The following is a 26,089-nucleotide window of genomic DNA, read 5'->3' on the forward strand; positions in this document are numbered from 1 at the left end:
TTCTCAATCTCATGAAATGTGACTAAAATCATCTTTAGAAACCTTGCTTTTTTTTTTTTAACCTGCAACCTGCAAGCTAAGTGAAAACTCCCTCATGTTCAAGAACATTCATATCAACATTTTTCATACTAGCCAAAAACTAGAAACGAACCAAATGCCCATTAACAGAAAAATAGATAAGTAAATTAGAGTATATTCACACAACATCACATCACAATGAAATAAAAATCACTGATACACACAACAATATACATGAATCTCACAAACATAACGTCGAGAGAAAGAAGCCAAACACAGATGAGTAGAGTCTGTGTGATTTCATGTGTATGAGGCTCAGAAGCTGGAAGAACTAATCTATAGTTGTAGAGGTCAGAAAGTGGTTGGTTATCTTTGGAAGGTATGAACTGGGAGGGGGCACAAGAGAACCCTCTGGGGACCTAAAACTATGTTGAACTGGATGGTGGCTACATGGCTATAAACAGATGGAAGAGTTCATCAGGCTATCCACTTAGGAGAAGTGCACCTCACTGTACCTGAGTTCTGCATCAATAGAAGGGGGAAATCCTTAATGATTTTACAACAGTGTATTGGCTTTACAAGTGCAGCTGCAAGACAAGTCCCTTTGCTGTCCCCACTCCGCCCTAGGTCACCACCCTTAAGCTCCACCTGTGTGGAATTCTGAAGCATCCCCTGTAGAGAACTTTAGCAATTGCCACATTCCTTGATCCTGGAATGTGTTTGTTTGGGGTTATATAAATCTGATCTGTGGAGCCCACCTGAGGTTGGGATGAGGTGGAGGGCATCCTTCAGCAGTGAGACAAGACCTCATCATACGTGAGTTCATGGCTCATCGTGAGCTGAATCTTCCAAACCAGAACACTTTTGAGAGTAAAAGGGGGTCCATGAATATTTCTACCAGGACAACAGGCATAACCCAGGATGTACCAGGCAGGAGGGAATATAATGGAACTTTTGATATGAAACCTTCCAGGCAAACTGGAAAATACACACACTGGGACAAGTGTGACTTGAGTCTCTGGGACAAGGACAGGGGTGCAAGAGGAGGAAATGTGCACAGAGAGAAGCCTGTAACCAGCCAAGGGTGCAGAGGTGTTATACATAATCGCTCTTCAGGGAACCGGGCCTCCAGCCCACGCCCCAGCTGCTCCCCTTCTCCTCGTCCTCTGAATTTACTGTCCCTTCTCTGGAACTCCTAAGCCTGACCCCCGCTCCCTGGCCCTCCCAGCCCACGGTTCCCCTGACCCCACTCCCTTTCCCAGAACTCAGTCGTCTGAGCCCCCAGCCTGCGGTTCTCTCCTAGGCCTCAGCCTTTCCTGCCTTCGACTGAAACAGCAGCATCTTCTAAGCCCTGGGGGCTTCCCCGGGCCCCAGCCCCGGCCTAGAACCCGCCCGCCGCCTGCCACGCTGCCACTGCCGCTTCCTCTATAAAGGGACCCAGGCGTCCCGGCCAAGGGGCCCCGCACAGCAGGTGAGACTCTCCCACCCCATCTCCTTGGGCTTCCCCGGCGGTGGACTCCTTCCCCCCGGGGTGTTCAGTCCCTCCGACTGGGCTTCAGCCCCTCCTGCACCTCCTGCTTGGGCCTGGGCCTGGGCCTTGGTGGGTTTGGTTTTGGTTTGTTCCCCTCTCTCTGACTCTTTATCTGTCAATCTCTTTCTCTCTGTCTGTGTCACACAGTCTGATCCCTCTCTGTTCCCTTCTCATCTCTGTTCGTCTCTCTCTCTCTCCCCCTGCTCACCTGGGGTTTCCCTGACTGCATCTTGTCCCCTTCTCTGTCTGTCGCCCCGTCTCTCAGGGTGGCTGTCTCCACGGGCAGGAGGCCCGTCTTCCGCATCGTGCCCCGCCCCAGTCACTGTCTCTCTCCCTGCAGGTTCTCCCCATGACACCACCTGGACGTCTCTACCTCCTGAGGGTGTGCAGCACCCCCCTACTCCTCCTCCTTCTGGGACTGCTGCTGGCCCTGCCGCCCGAGGCCCAGGTGAGGCATCAGGGCAATGGGGACTGTGTGGGCAGCCCAGCCTGACCTTGGGCCTGAGGACCTCTCTGACTCTGTCCTCCCCTAGGGGCTCTCTGGTGTTGGCCTCCCACCCTCAACTGCACAGCCTGCCCATCAGCACCCCCCGAATCACTTCACCCGAGGCACCTTCAAACCTGCTGCTCACCTTGTTGGTAAACATTCACCTGCCCTCCTAGACATGTAGCCCCCAGCCCTCCTCCCATCCCCCTTCAGGGACCCAAGCATCCCCTCCAGCTCACCCCCACTCCCACTCCCTTCTGTTCTCCCAACCATCCCCCAGGAATTCAGTCCAGCACCTGCTTCCTCAGGGATCGAGACCTCTGACCCCCAGGTCCTTGACCGCCATCCCTCCTGGCTTTCCCTAGGAGACCCCAGCACCCAGGACTCACTGCGCTGGAGAGCGAACACGGATCGCGCCTTCCTCCGCCACGGCTTCTCTCTGAGCAACAATTCCCTCCTGGTCCCCACCAGTGGCCTCTACTTCGTCTACTCCCAGGTGGTCTTCTCTGGGGAAGGCTGCTTCCCCAAGGCCACCCCCACCCCTCTCTACCTGGCCCACGAGGTCCAGCTCTTCTCCTCCCAGTACCCATTCCACGTGCCTCTCCTCAGCGCTCAGAAGTCCGTGTGCCCAGGGCCACAGGGACCTTGGGTGCGCTCGGTGTACCAGGGGGCTGTGTTCCTGCTCACCCGGGGAGACCAGCTATCCACTCACACAGATGGCATCTCCCACCTGCTCCTCAGCCCCAGTAGCGTCTTCTTCGGAGCCTTCGCTCTATAGAAAAATCCAGAAAGAAAAAATTTGGTTTCAAGGCCTTCTCCCCATTTTGCCTCCATTCTGACCACTTCAGGGGTCACCACACCTCTCTTTTGACCATTCCATCAATCTCAAGTCTTCCCCCGTTCTCGGCACCTGGAGCTTCCAAAGAAGGAACTCTAGGCACCCCAGGGGACCACACCTTCCTGAACCACCCCGGATGCTCGGCTGAGGACTTCAAGCCTGCCTGGAAATGCCCACCCAGAGCCCTTCGTCTGCCCTGCCCGTCTAGGGGGCCTTGCCCTGGACATGGAAGGGGAGCTGACACATGAGGGAGCTTGAGTGGATGACTGGGGGCAGGGAGGGGGGTTATTTATGAAGGGAAAAAATTTTAAATTATTTATTTATGGAGGATGGAGAGAAGGGGGACGGCAGAAGAAAGAGATAATACACCCAAGAGACGGAGAGTGAGAGGGCGTGGGCACAAGGATGACCTAGCAAGAGAGAAAAAGAGTGGGTCTGAGGGACCAAGGGGCTCTGGAAGGAAGTGAAAGGCTCCTAAGAGCCAGCCATTGCCTGACTGGACAACCCACGAGGAGACGTCTGACCCTTGATGGAGCCCAATAAACCTCTTTTCTCTGAAATGCTGTCTGCCTGTATCTGTCTGTCTGGGAGGGGAGAATTCCCCAGATGTCTCTAAGGAATGGAGGGAGGACAGGAATCAGAGGGACAGGAGCTGTGGGCGCACAGAGAGGCCTAAGCGGCTCTGGTGAAATGTGGTGGCCTCGCAGGGGTGGGAGGAGACCAGAGGATAAGCTGAGAAGACAAAGGAAAGATGCAGGTCCAAAGTCTGGAGGAGTGGAGGTCAGGGAACCCCTGAGGAATGGGGGTGACAGGAGGCTTCTGAGGAGCAGTGACCACACTGAAGGGTGTTTGTTTGGGACTGTGGAGGAGCAGCTTGAGGCCCCCGGAAGGCGTGGCCATGCCAGGGCCCCGAGGAGTGGGAGAGCCTCCAAGGCTGGGGGACTGGAGAACACAGGGGACGTTTCGGGAGACGCGGTCACGTGCAGGGGCTCTGAGGGCCAGGGCTGTCTCCAGGAAACTGGAGGGAGCAGGGAGTTCTTTGCAGATACATGGCCACACACAGGGACTCTGAAGGGTGGGGTCTTCGTGCAAAAATTGGGGCATCACATGCCCTTGGAAGTCAAGACTGAAACCAGCACCAGGGTTTTGCTGAGTCCCGGGTCAGAGTGAAAGGAGAAGGCCTGCCGTGGTGGGGTTCGTGAATTCCCAGCATCGCTTTCACTCCTCTGGGGCTGTCCCAGGCTTGTCCCTGCCATCCTGCCCCAGCCCTTGCAGAGCCTCAAGCTTCCCTTCCTCCAGCTCCTCTTGCCCTCAGGGACCGAAACACACATCTCGGGACCCAGCACAGCTTCCCCCAAGTTTTCTCTCCATTAAGGACTCAGCTTTCTGAAGCCCCTCCCATTTCTAGTTCTACCACTACCTGAGTCCGGTCTGGAAATCAGAAGGAAATAGGCCACAGAACTCATCCCCCAAAGAAATGGAAACAACGGGAACTGGGGGGCACGGGGAAATGGGGTCCAGCCTCCAGGGTCCTACATCTACAGCAGTAACTGGCCCAGGGAGCCCCCCTCAGAATCCGGGTGGGTAGGGTAGGAAGTATCCTTGATGCCTGGGTGTCCCCAACTTTCCAAACCCCCGCCCCCGTGATGGAGAAGAAACCGAGACAGAAGGTGTAGGACCCGCTACCGCTTCCTCCAGATGAGCTCATGGGTTTCTCCACCAAGGAAGTTTTCCGCTGGTTGAATGAGAGCCTTTCCCCGCCCTCCTCTCACCCCAGAGCGTATAAATGCAGCTGTTTGCACACCCAGCCAGCAGAAGCTCCCAGAGCGAGGACACCAGGGGACCAGCCAGGAGAGAGACAAGCAACTCCAGAGCCCCCTGGAAATAACCTCCCAGACCACACACCCCTACCCCGACAGGCAGCCAGACGACTTGCTCCCTCTAACACATCCTGCCACAGGGCTCTACCGTCTCCCAGCTGGACTTGAGCCCTTCAGAAGAAGACGCCATGAGCACTGAAAGCATGATCCGGGATGTGGAGCTGGCAGAGGAGGCGCTCTCCAAGACGGCAGGGGGCTCCCAGGGTTCCGGAAGGTGCTTGTGTCTCAGCCTCTTCTCCTTCTTCCTGGTCGCAGGAGGCACCACGCTCTTCTGCCTGCTGCATTTCGGGGTAATCGGCCCCCAGAGGGAAGAGGTGAGTCCCTGGCCAGCCTCGGCTCATTCTCTCACCCAGAGAGAAATGGGGCGAGATGTGGGGTGGGGGAAAGAGGTGTGCTGATGGGGAGGCTTGGGGAGGAAAACAGTGGAGAAAGATGGGGAGGCAGAAGGAGACGTGGAGAGAGATGTGGGAAGAGAAGGAAGGATGGAGAAATAGGATGCCTGGCACATGGGCGACGCTCTCTAAATATTTGTCGAATGAATGAATGAGTAAGCAGGGATTCAGATATAAAGAGAGATGTGTAGACAGATAAGGGGTATGGGTAGAAAGATGGGGAAGAAAACAAGTCATCTGGATAAAGATGAAGCAGATACAGCAGGTATGAAAGAGAGATAGGAAAGATGAAGCTAAGGGTGTCTGGCACACGGCAGGAACTCAATGAATGAGCTGTTAAATGGATTATGGATGAATGGGGAGAGAAAACGAGACGCATCAGTGCAGAGAGTACAAGCTAGAGAAGCAGCCGGCTGTTTCTCCTTCAGGGGTGACTTGCTTTGATACTAATCCTCCTTCTTCTCCCAACAGTTCCCAACTGGCTACTCCATCATCAGCCCTCTGGCTCAGACACTCAGTAAGTGTCTCCAAAACCTCTCTCCTAATTCTGGGCTTGGGTGGGCGTAGGGGTTGGTCCTGGGATGGAAGCAGTAGGGGAAATTTAGAGTTTGGGTTTGGGGGGGAGGAGGAAAGGAGGTCAAAGTAGTGAGATATTTTCTGGGAAGCTTAAGGGTCTCTCACCTTCTTCTTTTCTCTTTCCTCTTCAGGATCATCTTCTAAAACCTCAAGTAACAAGCCCGTAGCCCATGTTGTAGGTAAGTGTTCTGAGGATGTGTCTGGGGGACGAAGAAGCAGATGGGATGGGGAGGGGTAGGATTTGGCTGCTGAAGCCAGGCTGAGGGTAGACAGACCTTGGAGACAGGGTGAGAAGGACTCACTGAGCTCAAGGGGAGGGTGGAGGATACTTAGAACTTGAAGGGGATACTCAGAGCCTCATGGCCAGATGGGATGTAGGAAGACAGACAGAGGGGACAGGAACCGGATGTGGGGGGTGGGGTGGGCAGAACTTGAGGGCCAGGATGTGGAGAGTGGAACTGACAGGGTCACAATGACTCACCCCTCCCTCTTTTTCTCCCTCCCTCCAGCCAACCTCAGTACTCAGGGGCAGCTCCGGTGGCTGAACACATATGCCAACACCCTCCTGGCCAACAGCGTGAAGCTGGAAGACAACCAGCTGGTGGTGCCGACGGACGGGCTGTACCTCATCTACTCCCAGGTCCTCTTCAGGGGCCAAGGCTGCCCTTCCACCCACTTGTTCCTCACCCACACCATCAGCCGCATCGCTGTCTCCTACCCGACCAAGGTCAACCTCCTCTCTGCCATCAAGAGCCCTTGCCAGAGGGAGACGCCAGAGGGGGCTGAGGCCAAGCCCTGGTATGAGCCCATCTACCAGGGAGGGGTCTTCCAGCTGGAGAAGGGTGATCGACTCAGTGCTGAGATCAACCTGCCCGACTATCTGGACTTTGCTGAGTCTGGGCAGGTCTACTTTGGGATCATTGCCCTGTGAGGGAGCAGGACATCCATCCTATCCCACCTCAATTACTTTATTATTTACTCCTTCAGACCCGCTCATCCCCTTCTGGTTTAGAAAGAGAATTAGGGACTCAGGGCTGGGCTCCAAGCTTAAAACTTTAAACAACAACAACACTTAGAAATCAGGGATGCAGGGAAGTATGGCCTGGACAATGGGGCACTGACCACCACCAAGAATTGGAACTGGGTCTTCTGGAACTCACTGGGGTCCTTGCGTTTGGATTCCTGGATGCAACCTGGGACACCCAGAATGTGGGGGCCAGGGGACCTTGGGTTCTGACTGGAACACTTCAGAACATTCCTTGAGAAGATCTCACCCAGAACTTGACATGAGTGGACTTCAGGCCTCCCTTTCTTCCAATGTTTCCAGACTTCCCTGAGATGGGGAGCCCAGCCACACCCCAACAGGGCCAGCTCCCTCTATTTATGTTTGCACTTGTGATTATTTATTATTTATTTATTATTTATTTATTTACTAATGAATGTATTTATTCAGGAGGTCAAGGTGTCCTGGGAGATCCAATGTAGGGGCTGCCTTGGCTCAGATGTGTTTTCTGTGAAAACGGAGCTGAACTGTAGGTCGTTCCCACCCTGCCTCCTGGTCTCTGTGCCTCCTTTTGCTTATGTTTTTAAAATATATTTATCTGATCAGGTTGCCTAAATAATGCTGATTTGGTGACTGACTTGTCGCTACATCACTGAACCTCTGCTCCCCAGGGGAGTCGTGTCTGTAACCGCCCTACTGGTCAGTGGCGAGAAATAAAGTGTGCTTAGAAAAGAAATATGGCCTCTTTCTGGGAATTAATTCTTCATTGGCCTCTCCTTGGGGGTGAGACGTGGCTCCCTGAAGTTCTTTCTCCACAGGGCTTATGATCCCTGCCCCTCACCCCTTGGACTGCTGGGGCTCAGGAGACCCTACATAAAACAAAGCCCCACTGAAAATGCCCCTCCCCCAAGAAAGGAACCTGAACTTAATTAGCTCTCCCTCAGGGCCCTGGAATTTCCAACTCTGGGAATTCCTATCCAAGTGGGGGAAATCCCGCAGCTCAGATGAGATTTCCGGCTGTTGCGGCCTGAGCGAAAGACCCCAAATTCTCAGGTACCTGAATCACAGCCAAGGGACTTCCAGGCAGTCGGGCACCTGGGCTCCAAACTGCCTGATCCCGCCCCACGCTCCTCCCCCTGCCAGCCCAGTCCTAACTGTGCAACCTGAACCAGTCGCTGAACCTCGTCTATCAAAGAGAAGTAGGAACGCCCACCGTACACGGGGCCCCCTGAGAACAGAAGACCTAAACTCTTCACAGCAGAGCAGCTAGAGGAGCACTCGGTGAATTCTGGCTTTCTCCCTTTTCCCAGCCCCCGGTCTTCTACCCGCTTCCATCTCTCAGTGGATGGAATTGAAGAGGAAGAAGAAAATAAAAAACAAGGAATAAGATGTAGGTGAAGGACCCACCCCCCATGCCAGCTTGGTCTCCCTGATTTTCCTGGCGAATGATGAGGAGAGGGATGGGAGGTGGGTGAAGTGGAAAGAGAAATGCATTCCTCCCCTCCGGGAAGGCTCTTCTGGACACAGAGTCAAAGACAAATATGGAGTCAGAAATGAAGACTCAGAGAGTGGCAGCCCTCACTGGGCTCTGAAGTTGGGCTTTCCTTCCTGCTAGGGTTGCCAGGCAGGGGGAAAACTGTGCCGTGTGCCGCAGAGGTGGGGTGACCTGCTGGGGTAACCTAGATAGAGCCTTGGATCCTCCTCCAGCTCGGGGCTGAAAGTCGGTCACGGGGTGAAGAGGCTGCTGTTACTCACTCTGGGGCCGCGACACTTGCCCACTCATGGAAAGGGGACCTGAAGTGTGACTGCGGGGTGAGGACCTTCCATCCCACCCTGGACAGGGCCAGGTGACATCAGTTTTTCCTCCTCCCCCGGCTCTCCCTGGTGTCCTCGGGCACTATCCCCACCCCATCTCTCTTTCTCAACCACCCTCCCAACTCCTTCAGCCTCCTCCCTTCACGCCCGGTCCCCACCCCCACTGCCCCGCTCCCCGAGCTGTGGGTCTTCCCCTGGAGAAGAGTCGACTGAGGCTAACAGGGCCTTCAGGCAGCTAGCAGGGCGGAAACGCTGTCCCCTCAGTGCTTCATCATCAGCCCTCTTCGGGTTTACTCTGCTGGCTGGGCCTTTCTGAGTGGTACTTGCCTTCCCCGGTAATGACCCCTGTCACTACCGGGAGGGACCCAAGAGAGAAGAGTGCAGTGTTGAGTCTGCGGGGACCATGTGGCCTTGAGAATCAGGACGCTTGGAGATGCTTGGGGCTTTGTGGAGAGCCCTTTCCTTCTACCCTCTAAATGGGCTAGTGCTGGGGCAAGGCCATTCAGAGGCAGGGGTGGGTGGGACCCACAGATCCCCATCCCAGGGAACAGAGGCCATGCCAGGTGTTATGAATTGTTTCAAGACACCAGGAAAATACAGAGACTATTTAACCAACATTTGTGTACCCGACCTGAATGAAGACACGTCAGCATCTCAGCATCTGTACCGGCAGCACTAAAGCTTTACCTTCTTTATTTTCACCAGGCTCAAAATCAGTTTCCAAACAGTCTTCTCCATTTTCGCCACGGCCATGGGGTCCCTGGTGTCTGGGTCCCCAATATCTAGGCTGATTCGTTCACATACTCCCACCATGCAGTAGTCGTTTTAGGGACGTGGGTAGCCCTCACCCCACCATCACCGCCCCAAAGAAGGTCTTTCCTCTCCTGTAGTCCACCATATCGGGGTGACTGATATTGACGTACACCCTCTCGCCCCTCCGGAGCTGCACCAGGCCGCCGAACCCGACGCTCGTGTACCAGAGAGGCCCGTACTCGTGCCTCTGGGCGGGGTCCAAGACCGGGCTCACGGTCTCCGCGCCCTCGAGCAGTAGCTCGGGACTCCCCGATCCATAGGCGCCCCCCGCCCGGTACAGGCGACTGAGCAGCGTGACGGAGCGGTCCAGGGGGTCCCCGCCGGGAGGGGGCGCCCGGCCCCGGTATCCGACGTGACAGTAGAGGTAATAGAGGCCATCCTGCGGGAGGGCCAGCCCCTCGGCGCCCGAGAACTGCGTCCCGCTCCTCAGAAACGCCTCTTCTTTCTTCGCCTCCCAGCCTAGCCCCTGCCCCGTGGTCCAAGCGCCTGCGGAGAAACGGGCCAGTTGACTCTCGGAAATCCGATCCTGAAAGGAGCGATCCAGGCCTGGGACTTCTGGGAGGGTGGGCCTGAGGGACAGTTGGGGCTTTTAACCCACTGCAGGAGTCCAGCCGGGCTGGGGGAGCGGGGTCATGACGCTCTCTCTGCAATGAGTACGAGTTGGGACTGAGGGCACCTGGGTGTGCGGTACAGAGCGCTGTAGTGGGGAGATCCAGGCCGGGTTTTGACTCCTCCGGCGGAGGGGGAAAGCGAGAAGCTAGAATGCTGGGCGAGCAGAAGAGTGCGTACTATAGCAGCGGTGAAGCAGGTGGGCTACCCAGCACGGCAGTAACAGAGCAAAGGGACTCTAACTGTGGGCGAGCAGAACTGGCACCCTTGGACTCTTCAGGTCTATGAGATCCTTACCAATGAGGTGGGCAGCCGGGAGCCTGGGGCTGAGATCTGTTTCTGCCTCCTCCTCCACCGGCAACTCCCGGGACTCTGGAAGGGGCGAAGAGTCCACGGTTGGGGGCAGGGCAGCCACCCACGTGTAGTCACCTTGAGAGGACAAGGCGCCAGGGCCCAGGGATGGGGCACCTGGATTCCTGGAGGAAGAGAGTATCTGGGGATGCTGATGGATGGGAGCTGGGAGTCCCTGAGGGGCAGAAGCAGGGGAGGGGGAGGTGGTCGGCTCTTACCAAATCGCTGATGGGCCTGTGCTTGGGCGCCTGGGTCAGCGGTCCCTGTTACCTGAGTGGGTGGGGTCACAGGGCCCAGAGTTCAGTCTTAGCTGATGCCAACCCCACCCCCCCATTCCCAACATAGATGCAAGCTCGACTTGGGGTTTCTCCCACCAGCCCCAGCCTCAAAACACACCTCCCTGGAATGGAGAACAAGTAAGGCATCTGTACTTGGGCAGAGAGACAGAGGCCCAAGTATGTCTTGGGAAGAGGAGAAGAGACATACAGACAACCAGAAAGGGGCTTGGTGACATCAGGGCACAGCAGCATCACAGGAACGTGGAAAGAGGACCAGCAAAGAGACAGAGGAGACATCCCCACTGGGGGACAGCCAAGCCAGCTGAGCAGGAAGAGGCAAGAGGCACAGCCAGAGGTGAGGCCCTTGGAGGATTTGTGGCAGCCACTCACCAGTCCGCCCTGCTCCTGGGGCACCAAGGCCAGCACAGCCAGAACAGTGATAGGCACAGCCAGCAGGAGGGTCACCAGGGAAGCGGCTCCTGCGACAGCCAGCAGGAGGCATCCCTTCCCCTGGGGCCGCCTACCCCGGCACTCCAGCCCCAGCGCCCCCATTGAGACTGAGCCAGGGCCAGGGCAGGGGGGCTTTCATACCTCAGGGGTGGGGCCACCCCCTCCCTGTAGACCCACACACCTGGCTGGGACTTTCCGAACACCCCTGCTCCCCTCACCCTGCTTCCTGTTTACCCAGAGCTAGGGTGGGGCAGCTGGATGCCTGGGTTCTCTGAACTGGGGAGGGAGCTGGGGTGAAGAGACAGGCATTCAGGGTAGAGCTGGAGGGGGCCTTAGAGATCTTCTGACTCAGTGGGAAGGGAAACTGAGGCCCAGAGAGGGAAGCTAGCTTGCAGAAAGTCAGGCAGCTGCAATGAGAACACAGAACTCCAGATTGCTAGTGTGGTCTGCATTATTCTTCTTTTTTTTAAATTAATTAAGTGATTGATTGATTGATTTTGGCTGCGCTGGGTCTTCTTTGCTGCACAGGCTTTCTCTAGTTGCGGCGAGCAGGGGCTACTCTTCGTTGCGGTGCACGGGCTTCTCATTGCAGTGGCTTCTCTTGTTGCGGAGAACGGGAAATGGGCACGCGGGCTTCAGTAGTTGTGGTACGCAGGCTCGCAGGCTCTAGAGCGCAGGCTCAGTAGTTGTGGCACACAGGCTTAGTTGCTCTGCAGCATGTGGGATCTTCCCGGACCAGGCATTGAACCCGTGTCCCCTGCATTGGCAGGTGGATTCTTAACCACTGTGCCACCAGGGAAGTCCCTGGTCTGCATTCTTCTGCACCCCAGAGGTGGGTGCTAGAGGGAGGGCTGCATCCATATCCCTGAGGTCAAGGGCTGGAATAGGAGGACCAGAACTGGAATCTTCAGGGATGGATGTCTAGGTTCCAAAGAAGAACCTGTCCCCACACTGGACTGACCTCCTCCTCCCATTACCTTGCGCCCTCCAAGCCCCCAGAGCTAGGTGAGAAAGGCAGAGTTAAGCCAGTCCACGGTGATGGCAGCTGAAGGGGGCCTCAGCCTCACCACTGACTATTAACTCACTGAGGAGGGATGGAAATAGAGCATTACCTCCCTTGCTACACAGAGTGTAGACAGGAGAGCAATGAGGCATCCACCCCCAAAGAGCTTCACAGTCTAGAATGGCTCCATCCATTTAGTAGATGCTGACTAAGTGTTAAGTGAAGAAAGGAAAAAAGGATGAATGAGTAAGCAAAACAAAGCAGTAAGGACCAAATGAATGGTGTAGTCGGCAGAGCAGTAGGAGTTGAAGGGAGGAAAAACCAGGTCAAGAAAGTTGGAGGTGGTCCCAGATCATTTCCCCTTCTTGCTATCTCTGTGTGTTCAGGTAATAATAATAACAACATAGCTAATATCCAGATAGCATTTGGTATGTGCCTGCCACTAACCTACACACTTTATATATAATAATGCTCTTTCTTTCTTCCTTCCTTTTTCTTTCTTTCCTTCCTTCCTTCCTTCCTTCTTTCTTTCTTTCTTTTTCTTTCTTTCTTTTTCTTTCTTTCTCTCTTTCTTTCTTTCTTTCTTCCTTCCTTCCTTCCTTTCTTTTTGGCCACACGGCGTGGCATGCAGGATCTTAGTTCCCCAACCAGGGATCAAACCCGTGCCCCCTGCAGTGGAAGCGTGGATTCTTAACCACTGGACCTCCAGGGAAGTCCTATAATAATGCTTTTAATCCTGATAAAAACTCTTAAGAGGGGAGCTTCCCTGATGACGCAGTGGTTAAGAATCACGGGCTCTGAGACAAGAGAAGCCACCGCATTGAGAAGCCGGTGCACCGCAATGAAGAGTAGCCCCCACTCGCCGCAACCAGAGAAAGCCCGTGCACAGCAAAGGAGACCCAACGCAGCCAAAAATAAATAAATAAAATAAATAAATTTATTTCAAAAAACTCTAAGAGGAAACTGAGGCACAGAGAAGTTAAAGAACTTGTGGAAGGTCACACAGTAGTAGCAGAGACAGGATTTGAACCCAGGCAGTCTGGCTCCATACCGTTAACCACAAGACAGTTTAAAAACTGAGTACTGACTTCAGATTTGTCCATTTCAGGGTATGTAAATCTTACCTTCCTCACTCCCCCCAAAAAAGAATAGGGAAACAAGTACTGAACTTGAGTCAATGATAAGCATGGTAAAGGGTTTAGAGGTAAAATGTACTGATGTTTGCAACTTTGAGAGGTATCAAAAAATGAGATGGATTGATAGATATGTGATAAAGCAAATATATAGAAGAATATTAATTGTAGAATCTAGGTGGTAGGGATAGGTTCACTGTACAATCCTTTCAATTTTTTTCTATGTTTGAATGTTTTAATAATAAAACATTTTGAAACAATATTTTCCTACTGTCCTGCGTGGGAACACTGTGGATGGGAGAAGGGAAGGAAGTAGCAGAAAATTTCTGAATCTGGAGAAGGAAATGCAAATGCTTATGGGCCCAGGCACCAGATCTCCTCTTCAGTCCTTGCTTCCACATGAGCTCCCAAGTCTTCACCCTCCTCAAGGACTAGGTGTGCCATCCTCCAGCATTTATCTCCCTCTCCATCACAGTGCCACTATGAGGCCTTCATCTAGGTCCTTGGACTACCACCCTTACTTTTGTGCTCAATATCAGAATGTTGCTCGCTGCAGGAAGGCCACCTGGATTGCCCACACCTCTTTTCCCAACACCAACTTGTCATCAACTTTCTGTCCTAGATCTATCAGCAGTGCTCATGTCGATCTAGTCTGGCTGTCTCTGACTCTCCTGTTTGTTAATCAGTCAGCCAAGTGCCCTGTTAGATACAGCCCCAGAATACCAGGAGAGTTACCCAAATCCACTGGAACTCCCAGTCTGCCTTGGGAGCTGGAGTGTGTGTCCACACATACCAGGATCATGAGCTCTCAGCGACACAGTGTAATTGGGAAAAGTGAATCAGGGAAGGCACCTAGAAGGGATATGATCACTGACGACTTGCGGGATCAATAGGATGGCTGGAGGGCTTTCCTGGTGGCGCAGTGGTTGAGAGTCTGCCTGCCGATGCAGGGGACACGGGTTCGTGCCCCGGTCCGGGAAGATCCCACATGCCACGGAGCGGCTGGGCCTGTGAGCCATGGCCACTGACCCGCGCATCCGGAGCCTGTGCTCCGCAACGGGCGAGGCCACAACAGTGAGAGGCCCGCGTACCGCAAAAATAAATAAATAAATTTTAAAAAATAGGATGGCTGGAGCTGACAGGGATCACAGGCTGAATTATAGTCCTAGGAGCCTGAAAGGAAAAGATGTTGTAACCCTAACCCTCAAAGCCTAACCTCCTCTCCTAACAATGCTAGGGAGGCACCCAGGCTGGGGGAGAAGTTAAACCAGAGGAGGGGCAGGAATGTCTGAGGTGGCAACACTTTACCCAGGCAGCTCCGGTCAGTCAGGAGTCTGTCCAACCGCAGGCCACAGACTCTAGGTAAGCTGGGCGAGAGCAGGGAACCCTCATGAAGGAAACCCAGGGAGGGGACAGTCACCCCCAGAGTGAGGTGAGTCTAAGGTGAAGGAAGGGAGAATATGGCTTTGAGGTTCCCTGGGCCCTGGGGGGATCCTGTCTGGCCTCTGTCTCCGCTTCCCAAAGATCTGCAAACAATCCACTTCTGCCGCCACCCCCCCCCCCACCGTGGCCACCGCAGGCCCTCCTCCACCTGTGCTTCTGCTCCCCACCTGCCACCCCTCCATGTCCCAGCCTTCCTCCTGAACCCAGGATGGTCTCAGTTTCCACACCCTGGTCACTGCCTCTGGCTCTGGATGAAGTCAGCGGCCCCCTCTTCACCCTCAAACAGGAACCAGTGGTTGTAGGGCAGGAAGTGCCTGAGGGGAAGTTATGGGCCCCAGACGCTCCTCCATGCCCCCCTTCAGCCCCAGCAGTATCTGCCCAAGGGAAGCGGCTCTCCACACCAGCCAAGCGGGGGGCCCCCCTTTCCCAAGTTGCTCTGGGGCTGAGGGAGCGGCCGTAGGTGCCAGGTGGCGCTGGACACCACCTTCCCTATTTTCCCACCAGTCGCCACGCACCCTCCAGACCCCAGCTCCTGCCTCAGCCCCCTCACCAGAAACTAGAACTATCCAGTGCTGGAGAGGCCCCTATGAACCAGCTGGTCAGCCTAGGGTCGGAGAAACAGAGTGTGCTCTGGAGCTGGACAGAGCTGGCCTTGAACCCCAGCTCTGCCACTTCTGGGCTGGACGTCCTTGTCGGAGTCCAGCCTCGAGTCTCAGGTCCTTCACCAAGGAAATGGGCACAATACCCTACATTGTTATGGGGATTAGCAGTGACGAATAGAAAGAGCCCAGTTCAGGGTTGGCACATAGCTAAGGCTCCTCAGCCTGGGAAACGATTGTAACAGGGGCCCCAGACTTTACAGATGAGGAACTTGGGGCACGTGACTCACCCCAGGCCATTTAGCCTGGAAGAGCAGCGCTAGGTTTCCCAACCTGCAGGCTAGTCTTCAGTCCCCAACCTAATGGAAGCTTGTGGGATAAAAGGTAAGGTAACCCTCCGCTCAGGGAGGGTTGTGGTGCACAGGGAACAGTGGATAAAAAGCGGTGTGTGCGCGGGTCGTGGGTAGGTGGCCAGGGTCTCTTGGGGCCAGCCAGTGCAGCAGACAAGGGGTTTCATGGGGAGGCCCAGAGAGGGCAGCAATGTGGTGGGAGGTTTCTGAGGGGCGAGTGGTCTCGGGGACGAGCGAGTTAACTGATGAGTCATGGCCACCTCTGGGAGGAGGTGAGGGAACACAGTCTGGGGTGAAGAACCTCTGAAAGGATGGTTTTCTGTCTCTAAAACTGTTGGAGAAAGAAGCTGAGATCCCCGACCAACAAGGAGGACGGGGTAAGCTGCAGAGAGAAATGGGCTCTCTGACACTCACCCCTTTTCCCTGCAGACATATGCCCTTACCTATATGGGGGCCTAGGGCTGGGGGTGCTTCTGTTCCTCGTCATGGTCATTCTGTCCATCTGCCTGTGTCGGCTCCGTGGGAGAGGTGAACCCCACCCTCACCTCCCTCTTACCCCCTCACCCCTCACCCCCGGGCAACACCCTGTGCCGTCCCCCACACACCCTTTCCTCCTGTGCTCCCAGACGCCCCCATCAACCCTGACTGGCCCCTCCTGCCTGAGGAAGGGGGTAGAAGTTGGGGGGTGGAGAGGGGAGGGGAGAGTGTCCAAAGAGAGGGACCTTGGCTTTTGGCTGTGGGAACCACAGGGAGGTTGGCAAGTGAGGAAACACCCGCTGGGGGTGGGGAGAGTGGGCGAGGAGGGCTGGAGGTGGCACAAGGGAGACAAGGGCCAAGCCGAGCTTCTTCTTTTCTTCCAGTGAGGAGGCTGGAGAGGAGCTGGGTGAGTCTGGGGCAGAGAAGTGCGTGATGGGGCAACAAGTGGGGGCTGAGGTCGGGGGGCAGGAGAAGAGGGAGAAACGAGCCGGAGAGACAGAGAGACAGAGGAAGTAAGAGAGAAGCAGAAAGAGGGAAGTAAGAGCTGAGAAGAAGAGAGGAAAGGAAAGGGGTAGAGATGGAAAGAAGAAATAAGACAGAAAGGAGAGAGAGGAAGAAATGAGGGAGAGAGAGACAAAAGTGAGAGGCAAAAATCAGAGAGAGAATGAGAGAGACACAGGGAAAATGAGAGAAATCAAGAGAAAAAGTAAGAGAAGGAGATTAAGAGTGATAGAGGGGGAGAGTGAGAGAGTAAGAGAGACACAAAGGGAAAAGGACAAGAGAGGGAGACAGAAAGAGAGAGAGAGGGAGAGAGCGCGCAAATAGAGGCAATGAGGTAAGAAAGCGGGGCAGGGGAGCAGTGAGAACTCAGAGGGCAGCGTCAGGGGAGGGAGGCTCCTGGGGACCTCCTGTCAGCACCCTCTGTCCCGGCCCCAGGCCCAGCTCTCGCAACAGGAGCTCCACTATGCGTCCCTGCTGAGGCTGCCTGAACGGGAGGGACCTGACCTCGGCAACCAAGAAAGGGAAGGCAGCAAGGAGGACCCCAGCACAGACTACGCCTGCATTGCCAAGAACAAACCCGTCTGAGCACCCCCAGATGCCTCGTCCAACCCAGGCGGGTGGTCAGGGCCATGCGGTAAAGACCAGTAAAGACCCAGTAAAGACCATGGTCTCGCCACCCTCTGTGTCTCAGGCTTCTCCATCTACCTCAAGCCCCAGCTCAACAGGGCCACCATCAAGACCTAAGCAACTTACCCTCCCACCCATTCTTACCCACCAGGGATCCACTGGGTGAAGAAGGGTGTTTAGGGACCCAGGCTACCCTGAAGGCCAGAAAAGAGCATTTGTCTGTGGGCCACTGAGAAGTAGAGCTAATCATGTCTAATAGTCCACTTTTCTCAGGACAAAGGCCTTAGCCTCCTGGGGGGGAGAAGGAGGTGTGTTGAGTCTCAGGATGATGGTGGGAGGGGACTCTAGGCACAGTCCTGGGAAGCTCCCTCCTTGGACCTTTCCAGACCAGACTTGGTAGAAGGCAGAGTAAGAGTTGGGAGAACCCAGAACAGGGCACATTGGGTCATCTAGAGCAAGAAATACACAAAAGGAGTTAATGGTGGGGCAGAGAGGGATTTATTGGGGGGTATCTTGAAGAACTTGGAGTCACTGGGGTCTGAAATCACTCATCAGAGGCCATCCAAGGAGTGGCAGTGTGTTCCCATGTGACAGTGGCCTGGTGGAGAGGCCACAGGGGTAGCTCAGTAGCAGCCTGCTTCTCTCCGTGGTCTCTGTCTCCACCTGCTCCAGCCCTCTCAGTGCCCCTCCCACCTCTGCGCCCATTGTCCCGGCTCCACTACTCACATTTGCCCTGGTAATAGATGGTGCTGCCCATGGCCACTGAGAGAAAGCTGAAGGCATAGAACCCAGCCCGAAGGAGGAAGACTGTGCCGGCAGCTAGCTGAGGAGGTCCTGCATGTGGGTGGGGATGGCGAGGGGGAGAAGGGCTTAGGAAAGGAGGCCCTGGGAAGAAGCGTGCACAGGCTTAGGGAGGACAGTGGGCCTCAGGGAAGGACTCTTGACTCGACTACCAGGGAGAGTGGGGCCTCCGGCCAAGGAGGCACAGCTTCCCAGCACCTCACCTTTCTCCACCACCAGCAGAGTCCCGTTCCCTGTTCCGACACCCAGGCCCAGCACCTCCACCCTGCACAGGTAGACTCCGGCGTCACGGGCTCGGGTGTCCCAGATGTGCAGCTCAGCCTGGTGGTCACAGAGGAAACGGGAAGACAGAAGAGGGGCCAGGCGGCCCCTGAACTCTGCGGTCTCATTCCTCACCTCCTTCCCTGGGGCCACTTTGTCCTGGTACCACGTGACAGAACCAATGGCCAATTTCCCTTGGCTGGCATTGAAGGAACAGGGCAGGAAGGCAGGGGTGCCCTCCTGGGTACGGATCTCAGGGGGCTGGGACACCCAGAGAGCACAGGATCCTGGGGGCAGAGAGAAGACCCAGAGAAACGCCTCCCCAATTACTCCAAAGAGAAAAGACAAGAGAGCTTGCAGTAGACGATCCCTGCTGTGCCCCACCCACAGAGGGCCCAGAGGGACGAGCACTCTAGATGTCTCATTAAGCCTTTCCTCTTTACCAATCTAATTTCTTAACATTGCTTATTAAATTGTTTTTCAAATTCTTTCCCATACCAACTCTCACCCTCACCCTCTCCCATCATTCTCCAGTTCCATTCACTAGTAACATTTTGCTGAAATTTAACTTGTCACAGTGAAAGTGAAGCTCATTCATGAATGTGGCTGCCTAGTTAACTAATACCATTAATTATATTATTCCAGGTATTATCTTAGTACTAATAGCATTCTGTTGCATACCATCCTTGCTACTTTGTTTTTTTTTGTTGTTGTTGTTAAAGAGCATTAACTAGGGCTTCCCTGGTGGCACAGTGGTTGAGAGTCCGCCTGCCGATGCAGGGGACACGGGTTCGTCGTGCCCCTGTCCGGGAAGATCCCACATGCCGTGGAGAGGCTGGGCCCGTGAGCCATGGCCGCTGAGCCTGCGCGTCCGGAGCCTGTGCTCCGCAGCGGGAGAGGCCACAACAGTGAGAGGCCCACGTACGGCAAAAAAAAAAAAAAAAAAAAAAGAGCATTAACTAATTAAATCTCCAGGTGAAGATATGGCTATAATTGCTTGGGATCCCTATTTAACTTATCTAAAATGATGAATTAAACCAATTATTAAAATTCTTGATTAAATTCTCTAGTTAATGAAATTTACCAATCAGTCTTCTATTTCAGTGATTCTCAAACTTGAGAGCACATTGGAATCACCTGGAGTGCTTGTTAAAACAGATTCCCAGGCCCCACTCCCAGAATTTTTTATTCAGTGGGTCTGGAGTGGGTCCTGAGAATTTGCCCTAGGTCCCCGCTGACGCTGATGCTGGTCTGGAATCCACACTGAATTTAGTCAATGAATATGTCTGACAATTAAAATCAGTTTCATTAAGAAACTTAACTTAGATTTAATTAGATCTCCTAAACTCCTAATTATATCTAGACCCTAGATAATAAGCCTTGTTTAATAAGTTTATTAAACTCATCGAATTAAAACTGACCCCTTAAAAAGATTTGACCCCTTCCTTCAAGCCCTTCCTTCCTTCAAGCCCTTTTTTACTGGTTCTTTAAACTTTATCTTGTTAGGAACGTGGCTGGGAAGGAAGAGTTCTAGGATGGAAGCTGGGGAATGACCTTCCCAGCGGGTGACATGGAGGGAACTGCGAAGTGGGGAAGCCCACTGGGTATCAGCTTTATTGAGGGATGCCCTGCTTTCAGCCCCCACCCAACCTGCTCCCCCGGGACATCTATGTCCAGCCTCCCCCATCCTCCATCCTCCCATCCCCACACCCCTCAGGGTCCTGGGAGAAACCCCTGTCACCTGGATGGACCGTGATGAAGATGAGGAACAGCATCCGGGCCATGTCGAAGGGTGTTCCTGTTGACGAGGGGGACATGAGCAGTGAGGTCTGGGTGGAGGAAAACGACCCACTAGCTCTGACCAGGACTTTGGTCACTGGATGGGGGTGGGGAGCTTCCTGTGACACACAGGACTGACACATCACTTACAAAGGACCTCAACACCCCAGGGCCTGGGGCATCAGACGCATGCCTCCCTGAGGAAGGAGGATGCTGCTGATGGGGATATCTGGGTCACTAGGAGGTGGGGGCAGCGTGTGCGCCTGTTGCCTAAGTGCTTGAGGGGGAGGGGGGGCTTAGATGGCCGGTCATGCTAGGGTGGGTGGATAGGTGAGACCAGGATGTGGTTCCCCTATCTTGTGAGGTTCAAGAAGACCAACCCTTTACCAAGAATCAGCCTCCAAGAGCCTTATCTGGGCTCAGAGCTAACCTACTTCCCCTCCCCTTGGCTCAATAGCGCCCAGGTCCACCCTATCCATTCCCTTCCTTCGAGTCCGGCCCTCCCCCAGGGCTGCTCTAGAAATTCTATAAATGAGAAGATTAGCAGAAGTCAGCTGATTGGTCGTGGCGACAGGGAGTTGCCAGGGACTTTGTCTGTTTCACTTAGGATGTGTTGACTTGGGTGCATTGGCAGAGTGAGTGCCGCTGATGGGGAAGTTTGGATGCATTCACATTCAGATCCCCATTAAAGGAATACACCTCTTGCAGAGGTCTGCTTTACCAGGTGTGTTCTGCACAGATTTATCACCCACTGGTCAATTCACTCACTTTTTATTTTTTTCATTATTTAGCTAACATTTATTGAGAAATCACAAAGTGCCCCCATTACGTGAAATGCATTTTGACAAACCCAAATGAAATACACATTATGTTACACATAACTCCAAGGTTATGCAGGGATTAGTACAAGAGTATGCAACACGCTCTTGTACATGTATTACACACCTACATGAGATAACACAGCACAGAGCAAAGAGGATGATGTGTAATATGCTGGGTGAAGCCTGCCCAGCCCTCACCACACATTTTCCCTCTGGCTCCTTTTATATCAGTACATATTCTTTCTTTCTGGCCGAGTTTCTCGCTGTTTCACAATACATCCATAGATTGTGCAGTCCTAATCTCCACTGCAGTGATTTGGAGCATTTTTGGAGAAGTAGTAATTTTATGGTTAAGAATGCTGGCTCGGGGCTTCCCTGGTGGCGCAGTGGTTGAGAGTCTGCCGATGCAGGGGACACAGGTTCGTGCCCCGGTCCGGGAAGATCCCACATGCCGTGGAGCGGCTGGGCCCATGAGCCATGGCCGCTGAGCCTGCGCGTCCGGAGCCTGTGCTCCGCAACAGTGAGAGGCCCGCGTACCGCAAAAAAAAAAAAAAAGAATGCTGGCTTGAAGTCAGGCTATGATCAGCTCCCCTACAAACTAGTTACATAATCTTGAACAAATTATTGAACCTCTCTGAACCACCTAGACAAGCACGGTACCTCACAATCTGGGAAGGAGTGACTCAGCCACTCTCTTTTAGTGGAGTGGCTGCCTCCTCAGGGCCATCTAACCAGAGGCTGTGGAAATGAGGTGCCATGGCAAAGCAAGGGCTGCCCCCTGGTGGTCACAGAGAAGGGGGAGGCCTGAGGCACCAATATGTGGCTTTTCTCAACTGGGCCTTAATTCCAGCTTCTGCCCTGTCCCTTACCTTGCCTTGTCCTATCAACGCCCCATCCCCATCCCCAAAGGGTCAATGTGGAGCAAATTGTCTCTTGTACTCAACTGTGGGAACCCCATGGTTTGGGGAGGGAGGGAAGATCACCACCAGTGGAGTGGGGGTGAGGGGCTGGAATGGGCAACTGGCCTGAGGATAAAACTCTGTATTTCACAGGGCATATAATTAATCACATGGCACTACTCCATGTCCCAGGGCAATGCAGCTTAGAAGCCAAGTCAACATAAATAGGAATCATGGTTCCCCTACTTACTGTAAAATGGGAGTAGAATCTGTCAGTTTTCAGACTCCACTGTAGCGGAGGGTCAGTGTATGTTAGCCTTTAACTCCTCCCCAGTCCTGAGCTAGAATGACCAAGATTATAGCTGGGCCTGAACTCAAAGGTGCTTTGCTCTTTCAACCTCTTTTGTCCACCTAAGATTTCCAGTATCCAAAACTGTTGTGGATTATGAAGACAGTACTTGGCTTTTCTTAAAGTCCATCTAGAATAAACCCTGGTGTATGTGTGGATTCAAGGACCCTTTCAATAAATCTGAGACCCTCTAGGGCACTTTAACCTGTGGGATGGGAACTGCTGTGCTAATAAGCTCAGCAAACTCAAGGATGTAACTTTTCAAAAGAAACTTTTACCAGGTACTCAAGAAGAAAGGCAACAAGTAGGAAAGTTGTGAAATGGATGTACACACGTCTCTGGTCTGATTGCTTTAACATCCAGCTGTGGGCTGCCTTGAGGGTGGTCAGGGCCAACAAACTCCCAACTTAGAGCTTAGAGCAGGAAAAGAAGTGAAAAAAACAGAAGAGATTCTGGAATCCCAGCACAAGTGATCCCATCTCACCTGGTGTTTCCTCCTCTACGTGTTGGCAAGGGTGAGACTTGGGTGACTTCTCCTCCAGCTGAGTCCTTATAAATATTTTTCAACTAATTAATGGTTCTCAGGATATACTTTCAACCTCTGACCATGACTTCTCTGAGGTTCACCCCACCTCCTTTGGCCTCTCCTTCTTGCTGTCACTGTCCAACTCCCTCACATTCACCAAGAGCAGACGCCCGACTCTCCAGCTTCCTCTCTATTTCAATCTCTGCCATCTCTCTGGAAGATTTAATGTCCATGTATATGACATTATATACAGATGTAAATATATATATAGTAAAGTACATAGATCTTAAGTGTACAGTTTGATGACCTCTGGCAAATATATACACCCATGTAAACAGCACTGCAATTGAGATACAAATCATTTCCACCACCCCAGGAAACTCTCCTATGCCCCTCTTTGGTCAATCCCCTTCCCCTCCCAGGAGCAACTACTGATTTATACCCCTATAGATTAGTTTAATCTGTTCTTGAACTTCATACAAATGGAATCCTAGAGTATACACTACTGTATCTGGCTTCCTTCATTCTGCATAATGTCTGTGAAATTCATCTATGTTGTTCCAGGTATCAGAGGCTTGTTCCTTTTTGTTGCTGAGTGGGATTTCATTATATGGATGTACCACAGTTTGTTTATCCATTCACCTGATGATGTACAATTGGATTATTTCTATTGGTTTGATATTATGAGTACCTCTCCTATGAACATTCTTGCACACAATTTTCAAATTACTTTTCTATGCACTGATTTCACAGCTCCTTCACCTTGTCCACTCCATCCATCATCTTGACTCTACATGACCTATACCTTGGATCTTTTCTCCATTTTACCTCTTCTTTCACAGGGACATAAAAGCAATCAGACCTGAGTCCCTCCCAACTCCTGTACCCTACACATGTGCTTTCACACCATTCTCCTGTTGGAAGACTTTTGGGATGTTTCTCTTACCTTCATTCAACTGAGCATCTACTATGGGCTTACCTAGGCAATTCTGTCATAGCCACATTTTTTTTTAATAAATACATTTATGTATGTATGTATTTATTTTTGGCCGCGTTGGGTCTTCGTTGCTGTGCGGGCTTTCACTAGTTGCGGTGAGCGGGGGCTACTGTTCATTGAAGTGGCCTCTCTTGTTGCGGAGCACCAGCTCTATGCGCGCAGGTTTCAGTACCTGTGGCACGCGGACTCAGTAGTTGTGACTCGCAGGCTCTAGAGCGCAGGCTCAGTAGTTGTGGCACACGGGCTTATTTGCTCCACAGCATGTGGGATCTTCCCGGACCAGGGCTCGAACCCGTGTCCCCTGCATTGGCAGATGGATTCTTAACCACTGCGCCACCAGGGAAATCCAGAGCCACAGTTTTAACTACTGCTAGTCTCTGTCGAGTCCCCAGTCTATATCTCCATCTCAATTTGTACCTTTACCTCAGGCCTCTTTCTGAGATCTGAGTCCAGATTATCTAACTTCCCTCTAGACATCTTCCCCAGAATGTACCCCAGGCATTTCAAAATCATCAGTGTCTACCCAAACCGGGTCAGCCTTCTATATTCCCCACCCCAGTGAATGGAAACAATCTACCCAGTCACTCAAAGCAAAATCTTGGGACTTATCCTATTCTGCCTTCTCCCTCCATTCCCCCAACCAAAAAAACCCCAAGTGCTATCCATTCTGCCTCTGAGATATATAAGTATCTTTCTCTGCCTTTTGATTCTCACTGCTAGTTAAGGCCCTCATCATCTCAGGATGAAACTAGGACAATTGCTTCTCCGATGGACAGTGGGTTTCCTCTCAATATTCATTCCACGTCTCCCTATCTGAGCATCAGGGCTCATCCATCTATTCAACTATGCCTTTACTGAGTGCCTTCCATGTCCTAGACATCCTATCTTCATCTTCCCTGATCTCTCTTTCCCTTACCTCTCTCCTTATCTCTCATATATCTCTGTCCACAGCTCTATTTATTGTCTCACCATCTTTATTTTTTATTTTATTTTATTATTATTATTTTTGGGGGGGTACACGGGCCTCTCACTGTTGTGGCCTCTCCCGTTGCGGAGCACAGGCTCCGGACGCGCAGGCTCAGTGGCCATGGCTCACAGGCCCAGCCGCTCCGCGGCATGTGGGATCTTCCCGGACCAGGGCTAGAACCTGTGTCCCCTGCATTGGCACGTGGATTCTTAACCACTGCGCCACCAGGGAATTCCTGGTCATTTCTTTTTGTTACTCATTTTTTTTTTAAAGCTTATCAGTTTGGGTTTTTTTTTTCGTATTTATTTATTTATTTGGTTGCACCAGGTCTTAGTTGAGGCACGTGAGCTCCTTAGGTACGGCAGGCGGGCTCAGTTGCTGCTCATGGGCTCCTTAGTTGTGGCATGCAAACTCTTAGTTGCGGTATTGACCACTGTGAAGTGGTCTTTGACAAGGCAACACGTGTAATGTCGGATGTGAGAAGAGGATGTACTTTTTCTTTTCCAAATTCACAGACCACCTGAAAGTTATTCCCTGGGCTTCTGAAACCTGGAAAAGGACAGCATCATGTAGAGCAGGTTGCCTGGAGAGGAGCATTGCCCATAGATGGAGGTGTCAGCCAGCCTGAGGTGACCTTGTGGGAAGGGAGTCAGAGGAATGAATACCTTTAACTTAATGTGCTCCCTCCTGTTGTTCTCCTGCCACGCCCCCCATCAGCAAAGACAGCTAGAAGCCAGAGGTGCCCTTGACATAGTCTGTACAGTTAGTCTCCTGGGGCAGAGGACAGCGTGGGAGAGGGAAAATGGAGGGGCAAACAGAAGACATCCAGGCCCACACACACACACACACACACACAGACAAGCTTTCTGGCCAGTGTATTTTCTTCATGTAGGTACACAGGGGACCTAATTCTAACCAGGAGCTCCCCTGGAGAGTGGACAGACATCCAGACACATCCTCACCTTAGGACTTTGCGTTTGCTGTTCCCTCTGCTTGAAATGTTCCCCTCCAATATATCCACGTGGCTTGTTTCCTCACCTCCTTGAAATCTTTGCTCAAATATCACTTTCGCAGAGAAGCTTCCCTAAGCACCCTATTTAAATCTGCAGTCTGCGCGGCCCTTCCTATCTCCTTCCCTATTTTGTTCTCCATAGGCACCTACCACCTTTAATATACTTGTTTATTTTTATTGTCTGTCTCCCTCAATTAGATTGTCCACGAGGACAAGATTTTACACTTATTTGGTTCATTGGCCCTAGAAAGGTGCCTGGCATATAGTAAGCACTCAATAAATATTTGTTGAATGAATGTATGAATAAATAAATAGATTCCCTCCACTAGGCACCAAGACCATCGGGAGGGCAGGGTTGCAGCTTTCTCCTCAGGGGGAGAGGAAGCTGTGATAAAGGGAACTCAAGAGGCCAGAGTCCCCATCAGCATCTCCCCCAATCATGTGGGTCAGGGAGAGGGCAGTGAGAAATGAAAACTCCCAGCTGCAGAAGGGGAAATAGGTTG

General features: G+C 52.7%; 5 protein-coding genes across 6 annotated transcripts; 3 read left to right on the forward strand and 2 right to left on the reverse strand.

Moving 5' to 3' along the window:
• Positions 1–1,898: 1,898 nt before the first annotated feature.
• Positions 1,899–2,814, forward strand: LTA (lymphotoxin alpha; the record flags this gene model as incomplete). The annotated part of the gene is made up of 3 exons (XM_082664609.1): positions 1,899–1,997; positions 2,083–2,188; positions 2,402–2,814. 3 exons carry the CDS (start codon positions 1,899–1,901, stop codon positions 2,812–2,814), a joined length of 618 nt encoding a protein of 205 aa, XP_082520735.1.
• Positions 2,815–4,882: 2,068 nt separating this feature from the next.
• Positions 4,883–6,653, forward strand: TNF (tumor necrosis factor; the record flags this gene model as incomplete). 2 transcript variants are annotated; one of them, XM_082664577.1, is made up of 4 exons in its annotated part: positions 4,883–5,068; positions 5,618–5,663; positions 5,854–5,901; positions 6,232–6,653. In XM_082664577.1, 4 exons carry the CDS (start codon positions 4,883–4,885, stop codon positions 6,651–6,653), a joined length of 702 nt encoding a protein of 233 aa, XP_082520703.1. The 2 variants fall into 2 exon arrangements, with proteins under 2 accessions (XP_082520703.1, XP_082520704.1); XM_082664578.1 differs by lacking the exon at positions 5,618–5,663 and having other exon boundaries at positions 4,883–5,130; positions 5,876–5,918; positions 6,249–6,653.
• Positions 6,654–9,247: 2,594 nt separating this feature from the next.
• LTB (lymphotoxin beta) lies at positions 9,248–11,180 on the reverse strand. Its single transcript, XM_082662728.1, has 4 exons — positions 10,982–11,180; positions 10,532–10,583; positions 10,260–10,334; positions 9,248–9,839 (listed from the first exon to the last, which is right to left on the reverse strand). Exons 1-4 carry the CDS (start codon positions 11,141–11,143, stop codon positions 9,385–9,387), a joined length of 744 nt encoding a protein of 247 aa, XP_082518854.1. The 5' UTR covers positions 11,144–11,180; the 3' UTR covers positions 9,248–9,384.
• Positions 11,181–15,517: 4,337 nt separating this feature from the next.
• On the forward strand, positions 15,518–17,217 carry LST1 (leukocyte specific transcript 1). Its single transcript, XM_082663180.1, has 4 exons — positions 15,518–15,603; positions 15,999–16,097; positions 16,430–16,452; positions 16,983–17,217. The coding sequence occupies exons 1-4, from the start codon at positions 15,582–15,584 to the stop codon at positions 17,130–17,132; spliced, it is 294 nt and encodes a 97-aa protein (XP_082519306.1). The 5' UTR covers positions 15,518–15,581; the 3' UTR covers positions 17,133–17,217.
• A 508-nt stretch (positions 17,218–17,725) lies between these two features.
• Positions 17,726–25,555, reverse strand: NCR3 (natural cytotoxicity triggering receptor 3; the record flags this gene model as incomplete). The annotated part of the gene is made up of 5 exons (XM_082663565.1): positions 25,537–25,555; positions 19,978–20,034; positions 18,179–18,523; positions 17,901–18,008; positions 17,726–17,772 (listed from the first exon to the last, which is right to left on the reverse strand). The coding sequence occupies exons 2-5, from the start codon at positions 20,018–20,020 to the stop codon at positions 17,726–17,728; spliced, it is 543 nt and encodes a 180-aa protein (XP_082519691.1). The 5' UTR covers positions 20,021–20,034; positions 25,537–25,555.
• Between the last annotated feature and the right edge of the window lie 534 nt (positions 25,556–26,089).

Source organism: Grampus griseus, assembly GCF_964374135.1.
Source record: "Grampus griseus genome assembly, chromosome: 10".
NCBI classification, from domain to species: Eukaryota; Metazoa; Chordata; class Mammalia; order Artiodactyla; family Delphinidae; genus Grampus; species Grampus griseus.